General features: G+C 40.6%; 1 protein-coding gene across 3 annotated transcripts in view; it reads right to left on the bottom strand.

The window, feature by feature from the left end:
- Positions 1-3,416: 3,416 nt before the first annotated feature.
- SLC30A6 (solute carrier family 30 member 6) overlaps positions 3,417-23,065 on the bottom strand; it is a 45,481-nt gene continuing 25,832 nt past the window's right edge. For all 3 annotated transcript variants that reach the window (XM_020882774.2, XM_070476588.1, XM_070476583.1), the window contains 3 exons: positions 22,910-22,957; positions 21,467-21,535; positions 3,417-6,916 (listed from right to left, as the gene is read on the bottom strand). In XM_020882774.2, coding sequence (XP_020738433.1) covers positions 6,416-6,916; positions 21,467-21,535; positions 22,910-22,957 — 618 coding nt within the window. In that variant the 3' untranslated portion in view covers positions 3,417-6,415. The remainder of the gene's footprint in view (positions 6,917-21,466; positions 21,536-22,909; positions 22,958-23,065) is intronic.

The following is a 23,065-nucleotide window of genomic DNA, read 5'->3' as shown; positions in this document are numbered from 1 at the left end:
GGGACTCCATTACTTTCAGCCTGGTGATTTAAAAATCTTTGCTCAAAAGAACTGCCCCAGGTGCCCTGCAGACTTATAAGTAAGAAATGTATGCTTATTGTTGTAACTGAGATGTTTGGACTGTTTCTTAAATTGCATGATTGCAATAAAGGCCTGGTTAATGAAAAAACAAAACAAAAAACTTTGCTCATATACTTCAAGAGTCTGAAAGTGAACAGCAATCCACTATATATCTAAATATCATCCTTCTCAACAGTGTCTGCCTAACTCACACCCCTTCTAAACGTTTTCTTCTTTTACTGAAATCAGGATGATGTGGGGCATCATCTTTTAGCTGGCCTCGTCCATGGAAATCAACTTTCTTAATTTCATCACTCAAATAAAAAGGAGACAGAAAAGAGGAGGATGCCAGGAAAATGAAGCAAAAGAAGAGGAGGAAGTGGAAGGGAGTTTAATTTGATGACAGGTATAAATGGGTGAATTTAACTCAGATGACCATTATATACACTACTGTGGGCAAAAATCCCTTAGAAGACATAGAGTAGCCAACACAGTCAAAAGTCTGAAATGCAGTACTTGGATGCAATCTCAAAAATGACAGAATGATCTCTGTTCGTTCCCAAGGCAAACCATTCAATATCACAGTAATCCAAGTCTATGCCCCGACCAGAAATGCTGAAGAAGCTGAAGGTGAATGGTTCTATGAAGACTTACAAGACATTCTAGAACTAATACCCAAGAAAGATGTCCTTTCCATTATAGGGGACTGGAATGCAAAAGTAGGATGTCAAGAAACACCTGGAGTAACAAGCAAATTTGGTCTTGGAGTACAGCATGAGGCAGGGCAAAGGCTAATAGAGTTTTGTGAAGAGAACGCACTGGTCATAGCAAACACCCTCTTCCAACAACACAAGAGAAGACTCTACACATGGACATCACCAGACAGTCTATACCAAAATCAGATTGATTATATTCTTTGCAGCCAAAGATGGAGAAGCTCTATCGAGTCAGCAAAAACAAGACCAGGAGCTGACTGTGGCTCAAATCATGAACTCCTTATTGCCAAATTCAGACTTAAATTGAAGGAAGTGGGGAAAACCACTAGACCATTCAGGTATGACCTAAATCAAATCCCTTATGATTATACAGTGGGAGTGACAACTAGATTCAAGGAATTAGATCTGATAGGCAGAGTGCCTGAAGAACTATGGATGGAGGCTGGTGACACTGTACAGGAGGCAGTGATCAAGACCAAGAAAAAGAAATGCAAAAAGGCAAAATGGTTGTCTGAGGAGGCCTTACAAATAGCTGAGAAAAGAAAAGCTAAAGGCAAAGAATAGGAAAGATATACTTACTTGAATGGAGAGTTCCAAAGAATAGCAAGGAGAGATAAGAAAGCCTTCCTCAGTGAGCAATGCAAAGAAACAGAGGAAAACAAAAGAATTGGAAAGACTAGAGATCTCTTCAAGAAAATCAGAGATATCAAGGGAACATTTCATGCAAAGATGGGATCAATAAAGGACAGAAATGGTATGGTTAGAAATGCTTCTAACAGAAGCAGAAGATATTAAGAAGAGGTGGCAAGAATACACAGAACTGTGCAAAAAAAGATCTTCATGACCCAGATAATCACGATGGTGTGATCACTCACCTAGAGCCAGATATCCTGGAATGCAAAGTCAAGTGGGCCTTAGGAAGCATCACTATGAACAAAGCTAGTGGAGGTGATGGAATTCCAGTTGAGCTATTTCAAATCCCAAGAGGATGCTGTGAAAGTGCTGCACTCAATATGCCAGCAAATTTGGAAAACTCAGCAGTGGCCACAGGACTGGAAAAGATCAGTTTTCATTCCAGTCCCAAAGAAAGGCAATGCAAAATAATGCTCAAACTACTGCACAATTGTACTTATCTCACACGCTAGCAAAGTAATGCTCAAAATTCTCCAAGCCAGGCTTCAATAGTATGTGAACTGTGAACTTCCAGATGTTTGAGTTGGATTTAGAAAAGGCAGAGGAACCAGAGATCAAATTGCCAACATCCAATGGATCATCAAAAAAGTGACAGTTCCAGAAAAACATCTACTTCTGCATTATTGGCTATGCCAAAGTCTTTGACTGTGTGGGTCACAACAAACTGTGGAAAATTCTTAAGAGATGGGAATACCCGACCACCTGACCTGCCTCCTGAGAAATCTGTATGCAAGTCAAGAAGCAATAGTTTGAACAACTAGACATGGAACATCAGACTGGTTCCAATCAGGAAATGTACTGGTTTCAGCACGTCAAGGCTGTACATTGTCACCCTGATTATATAACTTATATGCAGAGTGTATCATGAGAAATGTTGGACTGTATGAAGCACAAGCTGGAATCAAGACTGCCAGGAGAAATATCAATAACCTCAGATATGTAGATGACTCCACACTTATGGCAGAAAGCAAAGAAGAACTAAAGAGCCTCCTGATGAAAGTGAAAGAGGAGAGTGAAAAAGTTGGCTTAAAACTCAACATTCAGAAAACTAAGATCATGGCATCAGGTCCCATCACTTCATGGCAAATAGATGGGGAAACAATGGAAACAGTGAGAGACTTTATTTTTTGGGGGTACAAAATCACTATAGATGGTGACTGCAGTCATGAAATTAAAAGATGCTTGCTACTTGGAAGAAATGTTATGACCAACCTAGACAGCATATTAAAAAGCAGAGATACTACTTTGCCAACAAAGGTCCGTCTAGTCAAAGCTATGGTTTTTCCAGTAGTCATGAATGGATGTGAGAGTTGGACTACAAAGAAAGCTGAACACTGAAGAACTGATGCTTTTGAACTGTGGTGTTGGAGAAGACTGTTGAGAGTCCCTTGGACTGCAAGGAGGTCCAACTGTCCTAAAGGAAATCAGTCCTGAATATTCATTGGAAGGACTGATGCTAAAGCTGAAACTCCAATACTTTGGCTACTTGATGTGAAGAACTGACTCATTTGAAAAGACCCTGATGCTGGGAAAGACTGAAGGCAGGAGAAGACAGAGAATGAGATGGTTGGATGGCATCACTGACTCAACGGACATGAGTTTGAGTAAACTCCGGGAGTTGGTGATGGAGAGGGAGACCTGGCATGCTGCAGTCTATGGGGTTGCAAAGAGTCAGACTTGACTGAGTGAATGAACTGAATTGATAAATGGTTCTGGTGTCTGGTCACTTCTATCAGCTACTTGAAGGGGACTCCTGTTCATCATTATATTCCCTTCAGTCTCAAGAATAGCAGGTCACCAAAATTTATATACTCTATGCACATTTACTTGTATAGTGCATGGCATGTACTATACTCCTGACAAGCATTTGCTAAATATGATACAAAGTTACCAATAAACAGCTATGGAAAGAAACAGGCCAAAATTATTTAAAAGCAGAGAGAAAAGTCCATGTATGTTCTTTATTCAAATAGTTTAATTCAAACAATTTGGAATGTAAAAGTATTTTCTTGTATAAAAAGCAGATCAGGCTCCCCCCTCTAAAAATCAGCAATCTTTAGTTAAGCAAAAAATTGGCAGTTTATGAGTAGCTCAACCAGATGCTTGAATGAATAGCTAAACCAGCTGCTGATACATGTATGCAATTCCATCTGTGACTTCAGAGATTAAGTAAGAAAAAATGGATCCCATTCTTTTGTACCCCGTGAAAGGTAAGAGTACCTTGTCCTAATCTTTTCCCCAACACGTCCAAAAATAATCCTTGCTCACAAAGAAAGAAGTCTAAGAAAAATCTGTTTAAGCTAAACAGATTTAACTTGAGGCAACTCTGAAATACACAAAAACCAAATGTCAGCCTGTAGTTTACCCTCTGTTCTCATGGCACCTCAAATTAATGGCTTGGGTGTTGGCGTAGGTAACACTTGGCCTGTACGTTGAGGTAGTCACTAAAAAGAAATTCTGGGTACAATATTCTATTTCAAAAATGGATATATTTTCTGCAGATTTAGTAATACAGTTTTAGAGCTGACAGTTTACAGATCAACTACTTCATTCCCCACCCTAACTTTACAGATGAGAAACCTCAGAGGAGTTAAATGACTTACCCATGGTTATAAAACTACTCACACAGTGGCAGCATCAGGACTGGAATCCAAATCTCTTGTCTTCCAGCCCAGTGTTTTCCCCCATTATAATACAGTAATTTCTCAAACAAGATTAATCACACTTGATGGAACTTGCTCTTAATCACAAACCATGGGTCAAGTTTTTAACTCAAACTTGCTTTTTGGTCTAGCTTCATGTAACTCTGTGGCAAGATTTACCAGTCAGGCTACTAAATCTAGGCTTATGCTGGCCAAGTTTTATTTTCATATCCAGAACCTGGCCAAAGGTTGGCAAATAAGACTTCTTATATAATAATGCCTAGAGCAATGTCACCTGCAGCAGTTGGCATTATCAAATTTTTAGCAAGTAGAGCCAACACTTTGAGAACCCATATGCAACTTTTCAAGTAGTGTAGTCGCGTATCAAAGCACCTTTGGAAGGACAACAGAACAGATGTAACCTCTGAATGAGTGTTGAGGAAACAGGCATTTAACCTTGCACAGAACTGTGTTCAGTACCCGGGCACTTTAAAAATCCCCTGGAGACGGAGAAGACATGCATAGCATGGTAGCACATACCTCTTAATCATCATTCAGTACAAGGCAGTTCTTCAGATTTCACGCATGACCCAAATTCACATTTAGATGAGATCAATGGAGAAAAAAATCACCCTGTAACAGTAGACCAATAATAGGTATAGTAATAGTTGGAGGACAAAACACAAATGTCAAGGAACAGGTTGCCTTATCCCATTTACGTTTCACCTTCTGCAGCAGTCAAGGTGGTGTGGGCTCTATTTCTTCAGCAGGTCAAATGCCTGAACAGGGCTGCAAATGTCAAAGACAATAACCAACTCCTCATCAAGCAAAAGTTACTTGGGATATGGTCACTCATTATCACAGCATGACTACAATTCTACTCGACAGAGATGGCTTCTTAGGTGTTTATTACTTCACTATAAAGAAACAGGAATTTGGGAGGGTTGCTTATATTTAAAAGAGGATATGAGTTGATTGAAGAAAGTTGCAAACTTAAAAAAAAAACCAAAACACTTCTCTAGATAGTTGCTGATGGCTGGAAATGTCACAAATCTCCAGGAGTACTGGATTCTAGAAAAGCTGAATCCACTCTCAAAATCCATTTTAAAAACCTAAGTATAAAATGCATGCTAAAACGAGAAAAAAAAAATCATAGGTAATTTGTGACTGTTGCTTGTTATAATTTTTATAAGTAATACTGGCCATGTTGGAAAGTCCTTAACATTTGCATTTGGAAAATAATTTTAAAATAAAATAATCTACATGATTCTCACACATCATTATTAAAAAATGTTAACAATTCACTATTTTCAATAAAGCAGAACAAAATAAGTTAGAAACTGCCTACTGCAGATCTAACCAATACTACATTCTATAACCTAAGGTGCACTAAGTTTTGGCAAAATTATATAATTTAAATTCAAATTGTTCATGCAACTTTGAAAAAAGGATCAAAAGTACTATATATGGAATTCCACATATTTTGGTAATATATGTGACACTTTGTTAATAAAATGAAAAATTAAAGTCAACCAATAAAAAGGTGACAAAAAGGATAAAAATCTATCATTATATCAGTATTTAATTAAATGTAAAACTGAAAACTGGGATTCCTTCACTGCATATCACTTAAGGATAAGATGTTTATTTAACCAAAACAAGACATTGTGAGAATGATGGGTCACTTACAAATGTACTGAAATTTTTTAATGAGAAAAACTATTAAAAAACTGATAATTAAAAATTTTTAACTGTGCCAGACAGTAAAATATGTTTCAAAATTTCTGATAAAAATGTTTGCTTTTACTTTGCATACTGCAGGAGGACCTCAAAGAAAAATGTAGCAATTAAGTTTGGAAAATCTATAAAAGAGACTTTTACTTTTAGAATAAACATTTTTTTCCTTTCCTAAAATGTGTACTCAAGAAGCATGTTTATAAATTTCACTGAAGAAAGCATTATATTTTTAATAATGTGACAAATCTACTCCATCAAGTGGTTCTCTTATAAAGGTAATGTTATATCACACTGCAGTCAACTACAAAACCAAAGATAGCAAAATTCAAATTTAGAGAACCCGCTTTTAAAGGAAGCCTATTTAAAGTCTGTAACATTTAAAAGGTTCTCACTGCCCCAAATATGTTTTACAAAAATATAGTTTCATTGGTTTCATGAAATATGAACAAGACTACTACTCTCTAACATTTAGAGTAAATGATTGAACAGTCGATGCAAAGTGGATTACTAAATAAACAAACTCAAGGAGTCAGTATTTCTCATAAAAATAAATTAAATTACAATACATCATGGTCTTGGTTGTCCAATTCTATTGTTAGTTCCACATCTACTTGGGACATTCGTAAAACCAGTCCTGAATCCTTGGGTTGCTCCAATGCCTGGAACTCCAAGTCCTTGATTAAGTACGCTGCTATAAGGTGCGTGTCCATGATTAAGACCTAAACCATAAGGTCTTGTTTGCGTATTTAGAAGAATAACTGGGCTCACATTTTTTCCAGGTGTGTTAAATGAAAATTCTGGAGGTGGACTACTAGGTTTAGCTGGAGTTGATGTGACAGGGTTTGAATCATCAGTACCCTTCAGAGGAGGCATTGGGATTACGTGATGATCTGAAAAGTTTAGGACATTGGCTGCAACAGGCCCAGACAGTAAGGCAGGCCTGATCCAATCATCCTTGAAAATCTGAACAGTCAGAGTAGATACAAGCGTGTACAGCCTGTTGGTCACATGAGCAAGAACCATTTGTTCATTGGCATCTCGTCGAATTCTCACGTGAACTGATCCAGCCTAAAAGGGACAAAATCATAAGAAAAAGACTGCTTAGAATTATACTACTGAAAATTCCATTAGAAACAAACATTTTATTGATATTCCTTGAAAACTACTTTAGTCGTAATTGTTGATGCAAAGAGTTAATAACATAATTTATGACTCTAAATAAAATTAAATTAAAATATTAAAAAAAGAAAGAAATCCATGTAGGAGGAAGGCAGATACATAGCAATAGAAGGCAGAACACAAATGAAGTATATGGAAAAATGCACTGAAAGGGCAGAGAAGATAGCTATTAATTCCAGTTGAGGAAGACTTCAAAAGAAGATGGCATCTGATCTAGGTCTGGTGATTAAATGAAATCTCAAAAGGTAGAGACAGGTGTTCTAAGTGGGGCAATAGCAGTTGAAAACATGGCATGTTTGGGCAAGAATAAGCAACATTACTATATAAAAGAAGTACAGTATTTCAGGGTGCAGAAAAGGAATGAAAGAGAAAAGACAGGAAACAAAGGGGAGGAAAGGAGGAAGCAAATAAGGAAAGGAAGAACGTAAAGAAGAAAGTAAGTTTAGGTAATAAAGTTAAAAAGAAAGGCTAGCTGTGGGGTTCTAAAAATCATGAATAAGGAGTTTTAGTTGCAGCAATCCAACAGAAGTAAGATTATCAGAGTTCAGAAAAATTACAGTTATGGATAACTGCTAATTATTTAGGAATTTACTAAAACAGTCTAGGTTAGCAAGGGAGAGGCCAAGATATAGTGGAACTACAGAGGGACAAATGATTTCATGATATTCCAGGGGTTAGAAGTGGGAGACTTCGATTTTCAACTGGATATAATAATAAATGAGGGAGATGAACTTATCAAAAGACAATCTCAAGGTTTCTAGCCTAGGTTACCAGGAGGATAAAGAGCCCAGGCATTAGAATGATGGTCAGAAGTATGTTTCCTAACTTGATAAAATGGTCATTACACATCTTGCTTTCAAAAGATAATAAAATAGTAGGTACAATAATGATCATATTTTGATTAAAACAAACAAAACAAAAATATCAAGAATGGTATCATATGATCATCTCAATAGAGGCATAAAAAGCATTTGACAAAATTCAACATCCATTCATGATAAAAACTCTAGACAAAGTTGGTATAGAGGGAACAAACATCAGCACAATAAGGGCCATTTATGACAAACATGAGGGCTTCCCGGGCAGTTCAATGGTAAAGAATCCACCTGCCAATGCAGGACAGAGGAGATGTCAGTTCAGTCCCTGGGTCCGCAAGATCCCCTGGAGAAGGAAATGGCCACCCACTCCAAAATTCTTGCCTGGGAAATTCCATGAACAGAAGAGCCTGGTGAGCTATAGTTCTCAGGGTTGTAAAGAGTCTGACATGAGTGAGTGACTGAGTATGCACACATGCATGACAAACACACAACTAACATCATATTCAATGATGAAAAGCTAAAAGCTTTTCCTCTAAGATCAGGAACAAGACGAGGATGTCCACTCTTGCCACTTGTATTTAACATAGTACTGTAAGTTCTAGCCACAGCAATCAGAGGAGAGTAAGAATAAGAGGCATCCAAAATGGAAGAGAAGAAGTAAAATCATTACTGCTTGCAGAAGACATGATAATATATATAGAAAATCCTAAAGAGTACACAAAAAACTATTAGAATAAATGAATTCAAAGTTTCATGATATAAAGCTAATATATAGAAATCTGCTGCATTTCTATATACTAAAATGAACTATCAAAAAGGAAAATCAAGAAAATTGTATTTACAATGGAATCTAAAAGAGCAAAATATCTAGGAATTTAACCAAGAAGGTAAAAGACACATATTCTGAAACTACAAGAGTGATGATACTAATGAATGGAAAGATAGTTCGTGTTCATGGACTGGATGAATTAATATTGCTAAAATGTCCACACTACGCAAAGCACATTCAGCCATGACATTTTTCACAGAACTAGAAGAAATAATCCCATATTTTATGTGGAACCACAAAAGACCCCAAATAGCCAAAGCAATCTTGAGAAAGAATAACAAAGGTATTATGCCCCCTGCCTTCAAACTGTTAAGTAGCTAGAATAGGAAAAAGGAGTCCAAAATAGCAGTGGCCAAAAAACAAAGAAAGGAAAAAGTCCACAAAAATAGAACAAAGGACGGTCCAAGGACAGGAGTGAGAACCTCAGGAGAGACAAACATCCCTCCTGGCTAGCCCAATTTACATAGGGCAGGCTCAGCAGGAAGAGAAAAAAACATAAAAACAGGAGCCAAAATGGAGCCCCTTTCTTCTTTTGGGTGGGCCCGCCCTCACACCTCAAGGATATGTTTTCCTTTGCTTGCCAAATAAAACTGAGCTGTAGCCAAGCTGTAACACTGGTCCGCCATTTAAACTGAGCTGTAACTGAGCTGAAACACAGGTATGCTGCTTCAAATTTTTGCTGTGGCGAGACAGAACCGAGGAAATTATATACTCCTCCAACATATCTGGCTCCATGACTTGGATTTAACTCGGCTGAAACAATCTTGGCTAGGCCCCCGCAAGGCAGAGGCCAAGCACAGCAGAAGCCCAACTTGGCGAAAGCTCCCGTGATGGAAGCTGAACAGGAAGAACACCCAGCACAGTGGCAGTGACAAGAAGCCTAGCATGTTGGAAACCAGGACAGCAAAAATAAGCTCGGCAGAAAGATCATGCAGCTCAGTCTCAGATTTCAGAAGACCTCCGGTTAAGGTAGGTCTTTGCTCTGATGGCTGGAAGGACATATGGATAACAAATCTAAATTCCTTTACAATCTCTCATTTCTTGTTTCCCCGAACACCATGAATGGCAGTGGGTGCAACTGAGGACTCTGGCAGGGGCTACTCCCCAGTGTGTCCCAAAGGCTCTACTATCTGCTGCACCTTAGTAGCTGTTGCCTAAGCAGGTGGGGGTTCTTCTGTCCTTAATCTTTTTTGTGCCAAGGATAAGGCCAATGAAAACTGTGAACGGAGGTCAGGTATTTAGCAGATTTTCCAGCAGGTTATGAAGGGGATTCCTGGGCATGTTTTTCCCACTGCTTTTTTCTCCCGTCCTTCAGCTCCTCTCTCCATCTATGCCACTGCTTACAAAGTATTGGGCAGGTCATCATCTTTCCATTTCTGAAAGTTGTGTTTGAAACTGTTTACCTAAGATTGGGACTCAAACCCACATGGCAGGGACTCTGTGCTATGCTTAGTCACTCAGTCATATCCGACTGGGACTTCAGTTCAGTTCAGTTCAGTCGCTCAGTCATGTCCGACTCTTTGCGACCCCATGAATCACAGCACACCAGGGCCCCCTGTCCATCACCAACTCCTGGAGTTTACTCAAACTCATGCCCATCGAGTTGGTGATGCCATCCAGCCATCTCATCCTCTGTCATCCCCTTCTCCTCCTGCCCCCAATCCCTCCCAGCATCAGGGTCATTTCCAATGAGTCAACTCTTCGCATGAGGTGGCCAAAGTACTGGAGTTTCAGCTTCAGCATCAGTCCTTCCAATGAATACCCATGACTGGGACTTAAGTTCAGCCAAAACCCAGGGTGCCTGGTTTCAGGACCTAATGAAGCTCAGGCTCTTGATGTCTCATTGCAAAAAATTCAGAGAGAGACATAGCAATAGGTAAGAGGTAGATTTGTTTGGATTAGAGAGGTGCACAGTCCAGAGTGTGTGTGATTTCTTATGCTGAAGAGGGAGGATCATTCCAACAATTGGAGAACCACCCACTCCTTGGTCTCTTGATTGTGCCTTGGAACTGTCCTGGTGCCTTGGGTGTGTCATTAAGCTTGCAGATTGAGAATCAAGGTTTAGTTAAATTTGACTTGTCTTGGACCCATTTAATTTTAATTGGTTTCTGTTATGCCCTTGGGCTACCTCATTCTTTCAAAGTTGTACCCTGCCCCCTTCAATCCTGTTTCTTGCTCTTTTCCTGAGCCCTGTCTAAGCCCACAATGTTGTTTCTACTACCTTCTGGAGAGACAACCAGAAAATAGCTGGCCCTCGGGAGGGAAATACTATATAATATCTAATCCCTGTAGATAGTCAGGCCTTCATCTTCCATGTTTCCTACAAAATGTGCAACAGCAGCATCTCTCAGTGAACCTGCTAGGGCAGGTGACAGGCACACAATGACAGCTAGAAGTCCATCTGTTGGTGGTATCCCTTCAAGGGCAACTGGACTTCCAGGGATAGTGTTTTCCACTTTGGGAGTTAGCCCTGCAGGCCATTTGGGCCCAAATCCTTACCACCCTTGTCCTAAAGTTACAAACATAACCCCAGAACAAATCTACACTCCACTTTAAGTAACATCTAGTCTACTGCCTCTTATCAATTTGTTCTTAAACTACTTACTAACTCCTACAGCCAGGACTCTGCCCCCTTGTAGGCAACATAGCTCCACCCCACTTATTATTAAAATACTCTTAATGCCCCTAACAGGTCAAGATAATTCACTCCTTTGTGATTACTTCTTTAATTACCTAAAGTAAGTCTATGACAATGAATGTTTACCATTGGAAACACCCTAAACAGCTCTATGGAGGACTGAGGGAAGAAATCAGGGACTTACATTCCCTCAGAGCAGTAAGAGCATAAGGCTGATGGCTGTTTCACCAGGTTTCCAGTTTCAGGGCACAGGCGTGGATTGCTTTACATCATGATATCTATTCCTATCTGTGGTGGACAAACCAGCAATGAGTTAAGATTACAACCCCTTAATCCTACCTAGCACTGGAGACCTTGGGGATGCCCAACCCCAGCTAGGTGTCCCAGGAGGTTGACCTACCTTGACCTGCCTACTAGGGATTTGGTCCTTGGGAGGTTGTCACGCCTCAACCTGCTTGGGGATCCACCAGTTCAGGGGTCCCAGGAGGTCGACACGTCTTGAACTGCCCAGGGACCAAATTCTCGGGAGGCCAACCTGCCTTGACCTGCCCAGGAATTCAATCTCCTGGAGTCTGTCACAATTCAGCCTGCAGGGGATCTGCACCCTGACCTGGGGATACCCAGTTCTCAGGTTGCAACAATACTGAGTAGGATAGACTTTAGAAAGACTAACCCCTAAGAAAGTCCACCCATAAAAATAGAAGGAGGCCTATTAGTTTTTTTTTTTTTCTTTTCCTCTCTGTCATCACTGTCTTTCAGATGGAAAATAACCAATCCACTTCCCAACAGATGCCCTTGAGATGCATTCTTGGTAACTGGAAGCTGTTCCAATCCTCAAACTCTAAGGAGAAGTCACTTAAAATTCTTTTGTGCCACTGAGTGGCCACAGTATCCTCTGGGGGATAAGGAACACTAGCCTGAGGATGCGAGTTTAAATTACAACGCCATCCTGCAGCTAGACTTACTCTGCAAAAGATAAGGGAAATGGACAGAGATCCCCTATGTCCAAATTTCCTTCTGACTAAGAGATACGAAGGAACTCTGTGTTAAGTATGGGATTGTTGTATGGCCTAAAAGTGAGCCTACCAGGCAAATGGTGTTAGGCACAGACAACCAAGAGAAGGAAGCCCCCTGTGAAGGCTCACCTCCCAAGGCTCCCAAGTTGCCTGGTGCTCCTTCCTTCTATCCAAACGTGCCCCCATATCTGGGAGCAACCCCTCCACAAAAGCCAACTTGAGTATGTCCCTTAGTTGAAACTGGAGAATTCAGGCCAGTCTAGGTTCATAAGCTCTTCTCTCTCTCAGATCAAACAAGACCTGGGAAGCTATACTGATGACCCAATAAATACATAGATATATTGGAATGTGATACATTCTAACACATTACCTTGGCCTTTGACTTGACGTGGAAGGACATCACGGTCATATTTAGTCAAACTTTATCTGACCCTGAGTATGCTAGGGTCTTAAAGGAAGCCCGAAGGTAAGCCACATGTCAAGCGATAAATACACAGTGGGGGAAACTGTGGTTCCCTCTTAAGATCCTAATTGGAATTATAATGACCCTGAGCACAACTGGGAAAGGGATCATTTTCTGATCTGTGTAAAGACAGGACTAAAAGCAGCCCAGCAAAAAGTAATCAGCTATGCCCAGGGGTCAGCAATAACTCAGGAGCCCAATAAGAACCCCACTTACCAATCTGGACTTAGACTCTTACGAGGGACAGGTGATTTTAAAGGACAAATTCCTGTCCCAGTATGCATCAGACATCAGGATAAAGTTACAACAGCTACAGCAGCAGGACCCTGCTGCCTCTTTAGATGAGATGGTCCAGACTCCAGCCACCAGACTCTAGCCCCCAATACATTTTATAACATAGAACAACAGGAGAGGGAGGCCAAGGCCCAGGAAAGGGAGAAAAGGAAAGAGACAAGGCATGCCCAGATGCTGGCTGCCCTCCAGGGAAGTCCTATGGCAAACCCCAAGTCCTTAAAGGACAAGGCACAAGGCAAATGCCTAATCTGTAGACAGGCAGGACACTGGGCCAAAGAGTGTCCAAATCTTGACAAGTCTCCTCAAATGGCTAGTTACAAATGCCATCAATCAGTACATTGGGCAACATACTGCCCTTGAAACCCAAGAGCCTCAAGGTCAAGTGCCAAGCCTTCCCTCACAGTAGTTCAACAGGACTGAAGCAGCCCACTCCAGCCAGCCCGCCTGTCACAGATAACCATCACGGGGCTGGAGCCAAGGGTGCAACTCGATGTGGCAGAAAGGTCCAAGAATTTCTTGGTTGACACAGGGGCTACCTACTCTGTCCTGACCTCCTACTCTGGAGCCTTCGCCTCCCAAACCTGTACCATTTTGGGTGCTACAGGAAAAACAATTACAAAAAGATTCACTTGAGCACTTCTCTGTTGCTGGGATAGACAAATATTTTCCCACCAGTTTCTGGTGGTCCCTGAGTGTCCTAACCCCTTATTGGGAAGAGATATACTCACTAAACTGGGGACCACCTTTGTGATGGGAAGCTTTTCAGCCCCCGAGCCCTACAGCTTCTGGTTACTACTGAGGAACCCATTACACCCTCTCCAATAGGGAGAGACCAAAAACCATGGGAGGACAAAATTAACCACCAAGGTGGGACCAGGGGACTCCTGGATGAGCCCACCAAGCTGAACTGGTCATCACTGTCCTCCAAGATCCCACTCGGTTTCCAAACCAGAAACAACACCATCTCAGAAGAGAAGCTCAGGATGGACTACAGCCTCTAATAAATAAATTCCTTGCCTGTGGCCTATCGGTCCCCACCAATTCACCATGTAACATCCCAATCCTCCCTGTGAAGAAAAAGGATGGGACCTGGCAAACAGGTCAAGATCTTCAGATCATAAATAAAGCTATATTCCCCCTACATCCCACAGTACCCAATCCCAATGTAATCTTGGGAGAAATCCCACCCAGTGCCAAGAGGTTTACAGTCTTGGATCTCAAGGATGAATTCTTTTGCATACCACTGCCTAAAGAATCCCAGTATCTTTTTGCCTTTGAGTGGGAACCTCCAGGAGAAAAACACCAACAGATGACTTGGACAGTGTTACCTAAGGGTTTCAGAGACAGCCCCTACCTGTTTGGGCAGGCTCTTTGCTGGGATCTCCTAGATCTGGACCTGGGACTTAATGAGAAAATACTACAATATGTAGATGACCTACTAATCTGCTCTCCAGATGAGAAAAATGCCCAACAACATGCAATTCAGGTCCTAAACTTTTTGGCAGAGAGGGGATATAAAGTCTCCTGTGCTAAGGCACAGATGATTGAGACAAAGGTCACTTACCTGGGAGTTCAGATTACACATGGGTCCAGGAGGCTGTCCTCTGATCAAGTACAAGGAATCCTCCAGCTGCCCTCCCTCACAACTCGAAAACAACTGTAAGCTTTCCTGGGGCTAACTGGGTATTGTAAAATCTGGATACCCAACTATGGTCTAATTGCCCAGCCCTTATATGAAAGCTTGAAGGAACAGGATGATTCAATCCCATTGATATGGGGAACTCCTCAAAAGAAGGCAGAGACTACACTAAAACAAGCCTTAACTCAAGCACCCACCTTGAGGTTTCCAGAGCTAGAAAAAGCATTCCAACTTTATGTCCACAAAAAGGAAGGAAGAGCCTTGGAGTGTTAACTCAAAGGTTGGGACCTGAGCCCCAGCCTGTAGCTTGCTTATCCAAGAGGCTTGAACCAACTGCCCGAGGCTGGCCTCCCTGCCTTCGAAATCTTGCAGCTATTGCAGTCCTCGACAGAAGATGCTTTAAAACTCTCTTCTGGGGGAAAACTAACTATTTTTACCAGCCACCAAGAGAAAAACTCCTGAATGGAAAAGGCCACGTATGGATGTCTGATCAAAGGATTCTCAAATATCAAGTAATGCTGATGGAAAATCCAGGCCTGACTACATTCCCTTGTGAGATTCTTAACCCAGCTACCCTCCTGCCTACCCCTGAGGACTCTCTCCCTTTTCACTCTTGCCTGGAAACATTGGACCACTAGACAAAACCCTGAGAGGAATTGTTAGAAGGTCCTCTGACCAATCTTGAGGAAATTTTGTACAGTGATGGAAGCAGCTTTGTCTTGGATGGAAAAAGAAGAGCTGGATATGCAGTAGTCTCCAATTTTGAGACCACAGAGGCCAAACCTTTGCTACCAGGTACTTCAGTCCAATTAGCTGAGCTCATGGCCCTGACTCAAGCTTTAGAGCTGGGAAAAGGAAAAAGAGGAGCCATTTACACTGACTCCACATATGCCTTTCTGGTGCTACACACACATGTTGCTGTTTGGAAAGAAAGAGGCCACTTGACCACCCAAGTGTCCCCAGTCAAATATGGTGATAAAATCCTTAGGCTCTTGGAGGCAGTCCATCTGCCCGCTGAGGTTTCAGTCTCCCACTGTAAAGGACACCAGAAAGGGAGCACGGAAGTGGCACGAGGGAACCAAGCAGCTGATCAGGCAGCAAAGAGAGCAGCGTTACAGAACCATGACCTAATAGGGGTTGCCACCTTAGTTCCACAGACTAATTTGCCAGAAAATCTTTCATATACTGAAGGTGAGACTCTTAAAGCTAAGAGTGAGGGCTTTCAAGAAGATCATATGCGGTGGTTCCAAAAGGAAGGACTCCTTTTTCTGCCTGGAACATCCAATGGAAGTTGGTTAACTCCTTACATGCCACCACTCATTTAGGGGAGAAGGTCCTCCAAAGATTACTAGAAAGGTCCTTCAGAGGAATAGGCCTCCAAACAACTATAAGGCAGTGGTCTCCTCTTGTCCCACTGGCCAATTAAACAACCCCCAAGGAGCTTGAAGACCCCAACTGGCCCAGCCTGTCTAACAGCATAGGACCTACCCAGCAAAGGACTGGCAGGTGGACTTCATCCAGATGCCAGTTTTTCAAGGGTATAAATACCTACTAGTCATGATAGATACAGTCACAGGTTGGATTAAAGGCTGAGGAGGTGGTAAAAAAAAACTGCTCCATGAAATCATTATGAGATTTGGCCTTCCCGGGTCATTACAAAGTGACAATAGGACATCATTTACTTCTAAGGTCACTCAAGGGGTCTCTAAAACATTGGGCATTACTTATCTCCATTGTGCCTGGGACCCTCAGTCTTCAAGAAAAGTAGAGAGAGCCAACCAATTCTTAAAATCAGTGATAAAGATAACCCAGGAGACCTCCCTGGGATGGAAGGAGCCTTTACCAACAGCTCTCCTCTGCACCTGTACTGCCCCTAAGGGACAGGCTGGTCTCAGTCCTTATGAGATGCTATATGGGAGACCTTCTGTTTATGTCAGTGACCTCCTCCTAGATCCAGAGGCTCAAACCCTCCAGTCTTATACCATGGCCATTGGGCAATTCCAACAAGATATACGTTTTGTGGGGTGTCAACCAGGACCCAAAAGATTCTAAAGAGTCACCACTAAATGCTCCAGGGACTTAAGTCCTAATTAAAGTCTGGAAAGGTGGGTCCCCAAAGGCTCAACTCCAGCCCACATGGAAGAGCCCCTACCCTGTAATACTTTCTATCCCCATAGCAGTCAAGGTACCAGGACACGATTCCTGGATTCAACTACTCACGAGTCAAGTCATGGAAGAAAACAGAAGAGGACGCTCAATATACCTGTGAGCCCCTGGGAGATCTCAGATACCTATTCAGGACTACAAATGAGGGTCATTCTAATAAACACCCCCAAAATCAAGTTTCTGGGGATAAGATTTCTCAAGATAGCTCTAAAGAGCCAACACAGCTTGGCAGAGGTTGTACTCCAAAACAGACAGGAAATAGATCTCCTGATCCCTCAACAAGGAGGGAATTGAGCCATCTTGAATGAGACATATTGTTTCTGGGTAAATACCTCCAGCTAAGTCTCACAGTCCTCAAGAAAAACACAGTCCTCAAAAAAACATCTTGTACAGGATCTCAAAGAATGAGCTAGAGAGTTCTTGGGATGGCTCCAATCTCTCTTTGGGGGCTCCTTCTCCCAGCGAGGGGGAATTTGGAGTTGGTTAATGCTCCTACTAATCCCTATTATCACCATATTGATGCTGCTCATGATTGCTCCCTGTATTATCAATTATCTAACCCATTTTGTCTCTGCCCAGGTCAATAAGCTATAACATGCGGTGCCAGTTCAACAAGGATATATAAAACTACACCTGACCATGGAAAACATCACTCACCCTTAGATGGATACTGCTATAAGGACGCTGAGACTTGAGACTAGCCAGAGGGGGAGGCCCAATGACCCTCACCATACCAACTCAGCAGGAAGAAGCCAAAGAGACCTTGATGCCCCTATTCCCAAAGAACTGGGTCTCCCATCTCTTGGGGCAATGTTAGGTAGCTAGAATAGGAAAAAGGAGTCCAAAATAGTGGTGGCTAAAAGACAAAGAAAGGAAAAAGCCCACAAAAATAGAACAAGGGAAGGTCCAAGGACCAGAGTGAGAACCTCAGGTGAAACAAACAGCCCTCCTGGCTAGCCCAGTTTACATAGGGCAGGTTCAGGGGGAGGAGAAAGAAGATTAAAAAAGGAGCCAAAATTGAGACCCTCTCTTTCTTTTGAGTTGGCCCATCCTCCCACCTCAAGGATGTATTTTCCTTTGCTTGCCAGATAAAACTGAGCTGTAACTGAGCTGTAACACTGGTCCATTGCTTCAAATTTTTGCTGTGGTGAGACAGAACAGAGGAAATTACACACTCTCCTGACAAAACTATACTACAAAAATTATAGTAATCAAAACAGCACAGTACTGGCACAAACCAGACAAACAGATCAATGGAACAGAACAGAGAACCCAGAAATAGACCCATACATATAAGGTCAACTAGTCTACAATGAAGGAGGCAGAAAATACAAAGGGGAAGAGACAGCTCCTTCAACAAGTGGTGCTGGGAAAGCTGGATAGCTACATGCAAAAGAACAAAACTAGAACATTTTCCCATACCATGTACACGAGTAAACTTAAGAAAACACAAGCAGTAATAAGCTCCCTGACATCAGTCTTTGCAATATTTTTTTGTTCTGTCTCCTCAGAGAAGGGCCACAGAAGCAAAAATAAGCAAATGGGAATAGGACCTCATCAAACTAAAAAGCTTTTGCAGCGAAGGAAACCATCAAAGGCAGCCTACTGAATGGGAGAAGATATTTGCAAACAGTATGTCTGATGAAGACATAAAAGAATTCATTCAACTCAACAGCAAAACCCCCCCATCCCCAATTAAAAAATGTCCTTGGGGGACTTCCCCTGTGCTCCAGTGGTTAAAACTCTATGCTTCTACTGCATTGGGTATGGGTTTGATCCCTGGTTCGGGAGCTAAGATCCTGTATGCCGTACAGCACAGCTAAGAAAAAAAAACCAACTTATATATTAGAGGACTGATAAAATAAAAAATGGTATATTCATATATTGTAAAATTCTGCAGTCATTTTGAATTATGCTAGGATTCTTGAAAGACAGACGTATTGGTAGCATTTTTTGAAATGCCCCAAATATTCCCATAAAAACAGAAACTAAGATAACACATTCAAAAACCTATGGACAACACCTACCCCCCCCCAAAAAAAATGAGAGATAACACAACACCCTAAGAAAACCCAAATACAAACTGTAAGACCTCTAAGGTATCAGCATCTGTGGAGGAGGGATACAATAGGGCATCTGATTGACCTAAAAACCTCACAATAGGTAACGAGCTCTTCATGGAAATCTAGGACAGTGAATTTGAGAAAGGCAGCTGGGAACTGGAAGGTGTTTCGCACATTTCAGTATCGGGTAAATAAACTGGGTCTGCAATAAGAGATGAAGAACTAGAGTAGTATGACCCTGTGAGCTCTCAAAGGTAACCAAGCAAAGCTCTCTTCCAGCACAAAGCGCCACATTAAGAAGAAACAGTTGGGAAGAGAATCTAAATTGAGCAGCAGAGTAGAAACAGAGGCTAAAGAAGGAACGAGGAGAAAAAAAACTTTCATTTCACAGACTCATCAGAAGAGGGAGCTCTAGAACCATGATTTAGACACACTACCTTAAACCATTTTTTATTTTAAAATTCAGGAAAATGAATTTCACATAAAAAAGCGCAAAAGAAAAGAACTGAATCCAAATCCCACACATAGTTATTATAAGAAAAAAGGAGAATACAGAATAGATTATAAAAGATCGGAAAGATTTACCTACAAAACTGATGAGAACTATGACTTTCTTTTTCAAATCAATTTTTGAATTGATTAAGAAGAATATAAATCAAAATAAAGAAACTAGAAATGGAGTGGCAATTAGAAATACATGAAAAAAAATTTTTTTTCAGGGAATTCCCTAGCGGTCCAGTGGTTAGGACTTAGCCCTTTCACTGCTGTGGGCGTGGGCTCGATCTCTGGTCAGGGAACTAAGATCTGGCAAGTCGTGCAGCATGCCCACTCCCCTAATTTCTGAAACAAAGATTAAGCTAGAAAAGCAATAAACATACAGGTATATTATGGATAAAAAAAAGATAAAAAGAGAAGTTTTAAAAATCAAAGGAAATTGAGTTAACAAGTAACTGAAAGAAAATAACAAATATGAAAGAAAGGTAAAGCTCCACCATGCTTATCATAGGCATTTCCAAAGAAGAAAATCAAAGCAAGAGAAGAGAATATTAAGAACTTTAATTAAAGAAAACTTTCCTGAAAATTCTAAAGAACTGTTTTTGAAATAATATTAAGGAAAGGTATACCGCATCCCTGAGATAACTGACCATCAACACCAAGACACATTCTAGTAAAATTACTGGACTTAAAAAAATATTTTAGGCATACAGGTAAAAAGATCAAGCTACATACCAAGGGGAAAAAATTAGACTATGAGTCATCAGGGCTTATCACAGTAATGCCTTATGCCAGAGGTAAGAAAGTCAAGAAAATAAAGTATCTGCTCAGGATGTTACTACATCCAGCCAAATGATTTTCAATAATGTTCACAACTGTTTTCAACATGCAAAAATTTAGGGAATATTGTTTGCAAGGGCCTTTTTCCTCAAGAATTTACTAGAGAATGAGTTTTAGATATCCAAAATAATGAGTGAGAGAGGGGAAGAGAAGGGGAAGGGAGAGATGAAGTAACCATTTTTCCACTAAAAGAGTGTAAGTCTGAACTATAGACTGCAATGTAGTGATATCATCGAGCTGTTGGACCAACCCTAATCTGCCTCTAAAATCTATGTTACAAAAGTCAAATCCTATTTTTTTTATACTTGTACTGTAGAAGAGTAACATTCAATAACAAGGAGAACTGTTTATGATATATTAAGTGAAAAGAACAAATTATAAAACAGCATGACCTCGTTTTCTAAAGAGTTTAAGTATGTAAGTATTAACACCAAAAAATAAATGGCAGTTTTCTTCGTATGATAGGATTATGGGTGTTTCACTTTTTTTTTCTGGGTACTTTCTTGACATAGGAATAAAATCATGCCATAACAAAATCTCTGGTAATGAGGTCAAAAGTGGATTAGAAAAGATGGAATTTTATGCTGAAGCAGCTATTATTATAACTCTTTAACATATTCAGCAAAAATCTCCAAAATCAGAACTGCAATAAAAAAGAAAGTAATTGCACATTTTAGTTTTGCAACATTTTCATATTTAGGAATGCCTGACTATGGATTTTTCTCTTTTGAACAGCCCAATATTAAGATCATTTAATTTGAAAGGAAAAAAATGAAGAAAAACATCCCTTAATTAATCTCAATTAGGTTACTGAATCCATCTACATATTTTACTCTATTGAACAGAAACGGGATCATTTCTAGATCAAAGATCATTTATAGATCAAAGGATCTATAAAAATTTTAAAGAAACACTTTTTTCAGTTTTAAAAATGATAAACTATGTTTTAAATTATAACTAAAGTAATATATATAGTCCATGGAATTCTCCAGGCCAAAATACCGGAGTGGGTAGCCTTTCTCTTCTTCAGGGGATCTTCCCAACCCAGGGATCGAACCCAGGTCTCCCACATTGCAGGCAGATTCTTTACCAGCTGAGCCATGAGGGAGCTGGTAAAGAGACTAAAAATTATAAACTATGTTTTAAAATATAACTAAAGTAATACATAGAAAGCATACCAATGAGCCAAAACCTAGGGTCCAAAAATGCTCATTTCGGACTTCCAAAACTCCATCCAAGGTAGATACCTAATCAAAAACATAGAAATGAGGTTTTTGTATTTGACATATCCAAAACAACTCAGTCAAATTATGGACTTGCTCTACACCTAGGAATGACATGGTCAAACCCTGCATAAAGACACTCATTAGCCAAAAGAAGTGCCAGACCATTCACTCAAGATATCATTTCTTCTTGTTCCATACTGAGCCAGGGTCTTTTTCTCTTTTCCCAGTTTCTTATCTGCACCAATCTCTCTAGAAGTAGGTCTTTACTTTCCTCATCCACACCTTGTTCAACAGTGTGTAGTTCTTTTCATTTTATTAATACAGTATATGTTTATATCTAGTACTTGAGTATCAGAATTGTTGTCTTCTCAATCATTTTTTTCTCTGGATTCTCTTTCAACACATTTCTGTACAACATAGGATGTTATCTGGATTTGAGCCAAAAGGAAATTCCAAGGATAGTGTGTAGCCCATTGGTACAGTGGCATAGACTGAGTAGCTGAGACAAGTGGTCAACTACATTGATCAAAGTGGCCTCTGTGATAGTGACAACCAACGGTTTTAGTTACTCTCAACATCCTAATAATTTGATTATCTTATTCCTTCATTAGTTAACAGGTGGAATTTTATAACAATACAGAATCAAAACTTACTATGTAGTGAAGCAATCACCATGTAAACATGGCCTCTGACTTAATCAAAATCCTAAGTGTGAATATGCTTTGTGTGTGTGCATGCTCAGTCTTGTCCGACTCTTTGTGACCCCATGGACTATAGCCTCCTCTGTCAATGGAATTTCCCCAGCAAGAATGGAGTGGGTTGCCATTTCCTCCTCCAGGAGATCTTCCCAACCCAGGGATCAAAGCTGCATCTCCTGTGTCTCCTGCATTGGCAGTTGGATTCTTTACCACTGAGTCACCCGGGAAGCCCAGGTTTGAATATAGACTCATACAATTCAGGCTTCCCTGGTGATTCAGATGGTAAAGCATCTGCCTACAATGCAGGAGATCTGAGTTTGATCCTTGGGTCGGGAAGATCCTCTGGAGAAGGAAATGGCAACCCACTCCAGTACTCTTGCCTAGAAAATCCCATGGACAGAGGAGCGTGGTAGGCTACAGTCCATGGGGTCACAAAGAGTTGGACACGACTGAGCTACTTCACTTTCATACAATTCACAGCTCTTTATAACAAACAGTGTGGTCTTTAGACAATTACCTTCTACATTTATTTCAAGTGAACCTGGCTTCCAGACTGAGCAAGTAGTCAAATTTCTCTATTTTTGTCACTATGTTACATAAACTTCCCTAAAATTCTAAAAAGAGCTTGAAATTATTTGTACCCACTCTTTGAATTCTCTAATCATAAATTAAAATGATTTTATTTATTTCATCTTACCTCTCTGATAAGTTTGTCCAACTGACCAATAACATGGGGTGGTGTTGTCTGGGGGGAAAAAAAATAAAATAGAACATGAATCTAGAGAGATAAAAAAATTTTGCAACAGTGATCCTGACAGTAAAAAAAAAAAAAAACAAAAAAACATGCATTTTA

Source organism: Odocoileus virginianus, chromosome 2 (genome assembly GCF_023699985.2).
Source record: "Odocoileus virginianus isolate 20LAN1187 ecotype Illinois chromosome 2, Ovbor_1.2, whole genome shotgun sequence".
In the NCBI taxonomy this organism is placed as follows: domain Eukaryota; kingdom Metazoa; phylum Chordata; class Mammalia; order Artiodactyla; family Cervidae; genus Odocoileus; species Odocoileus virginianus.
The sequence above is the reverse complement of the archived record's forward strand: the minus strand, read 5'-3'. Positions and strand labels throughout refer to the sequence as shown.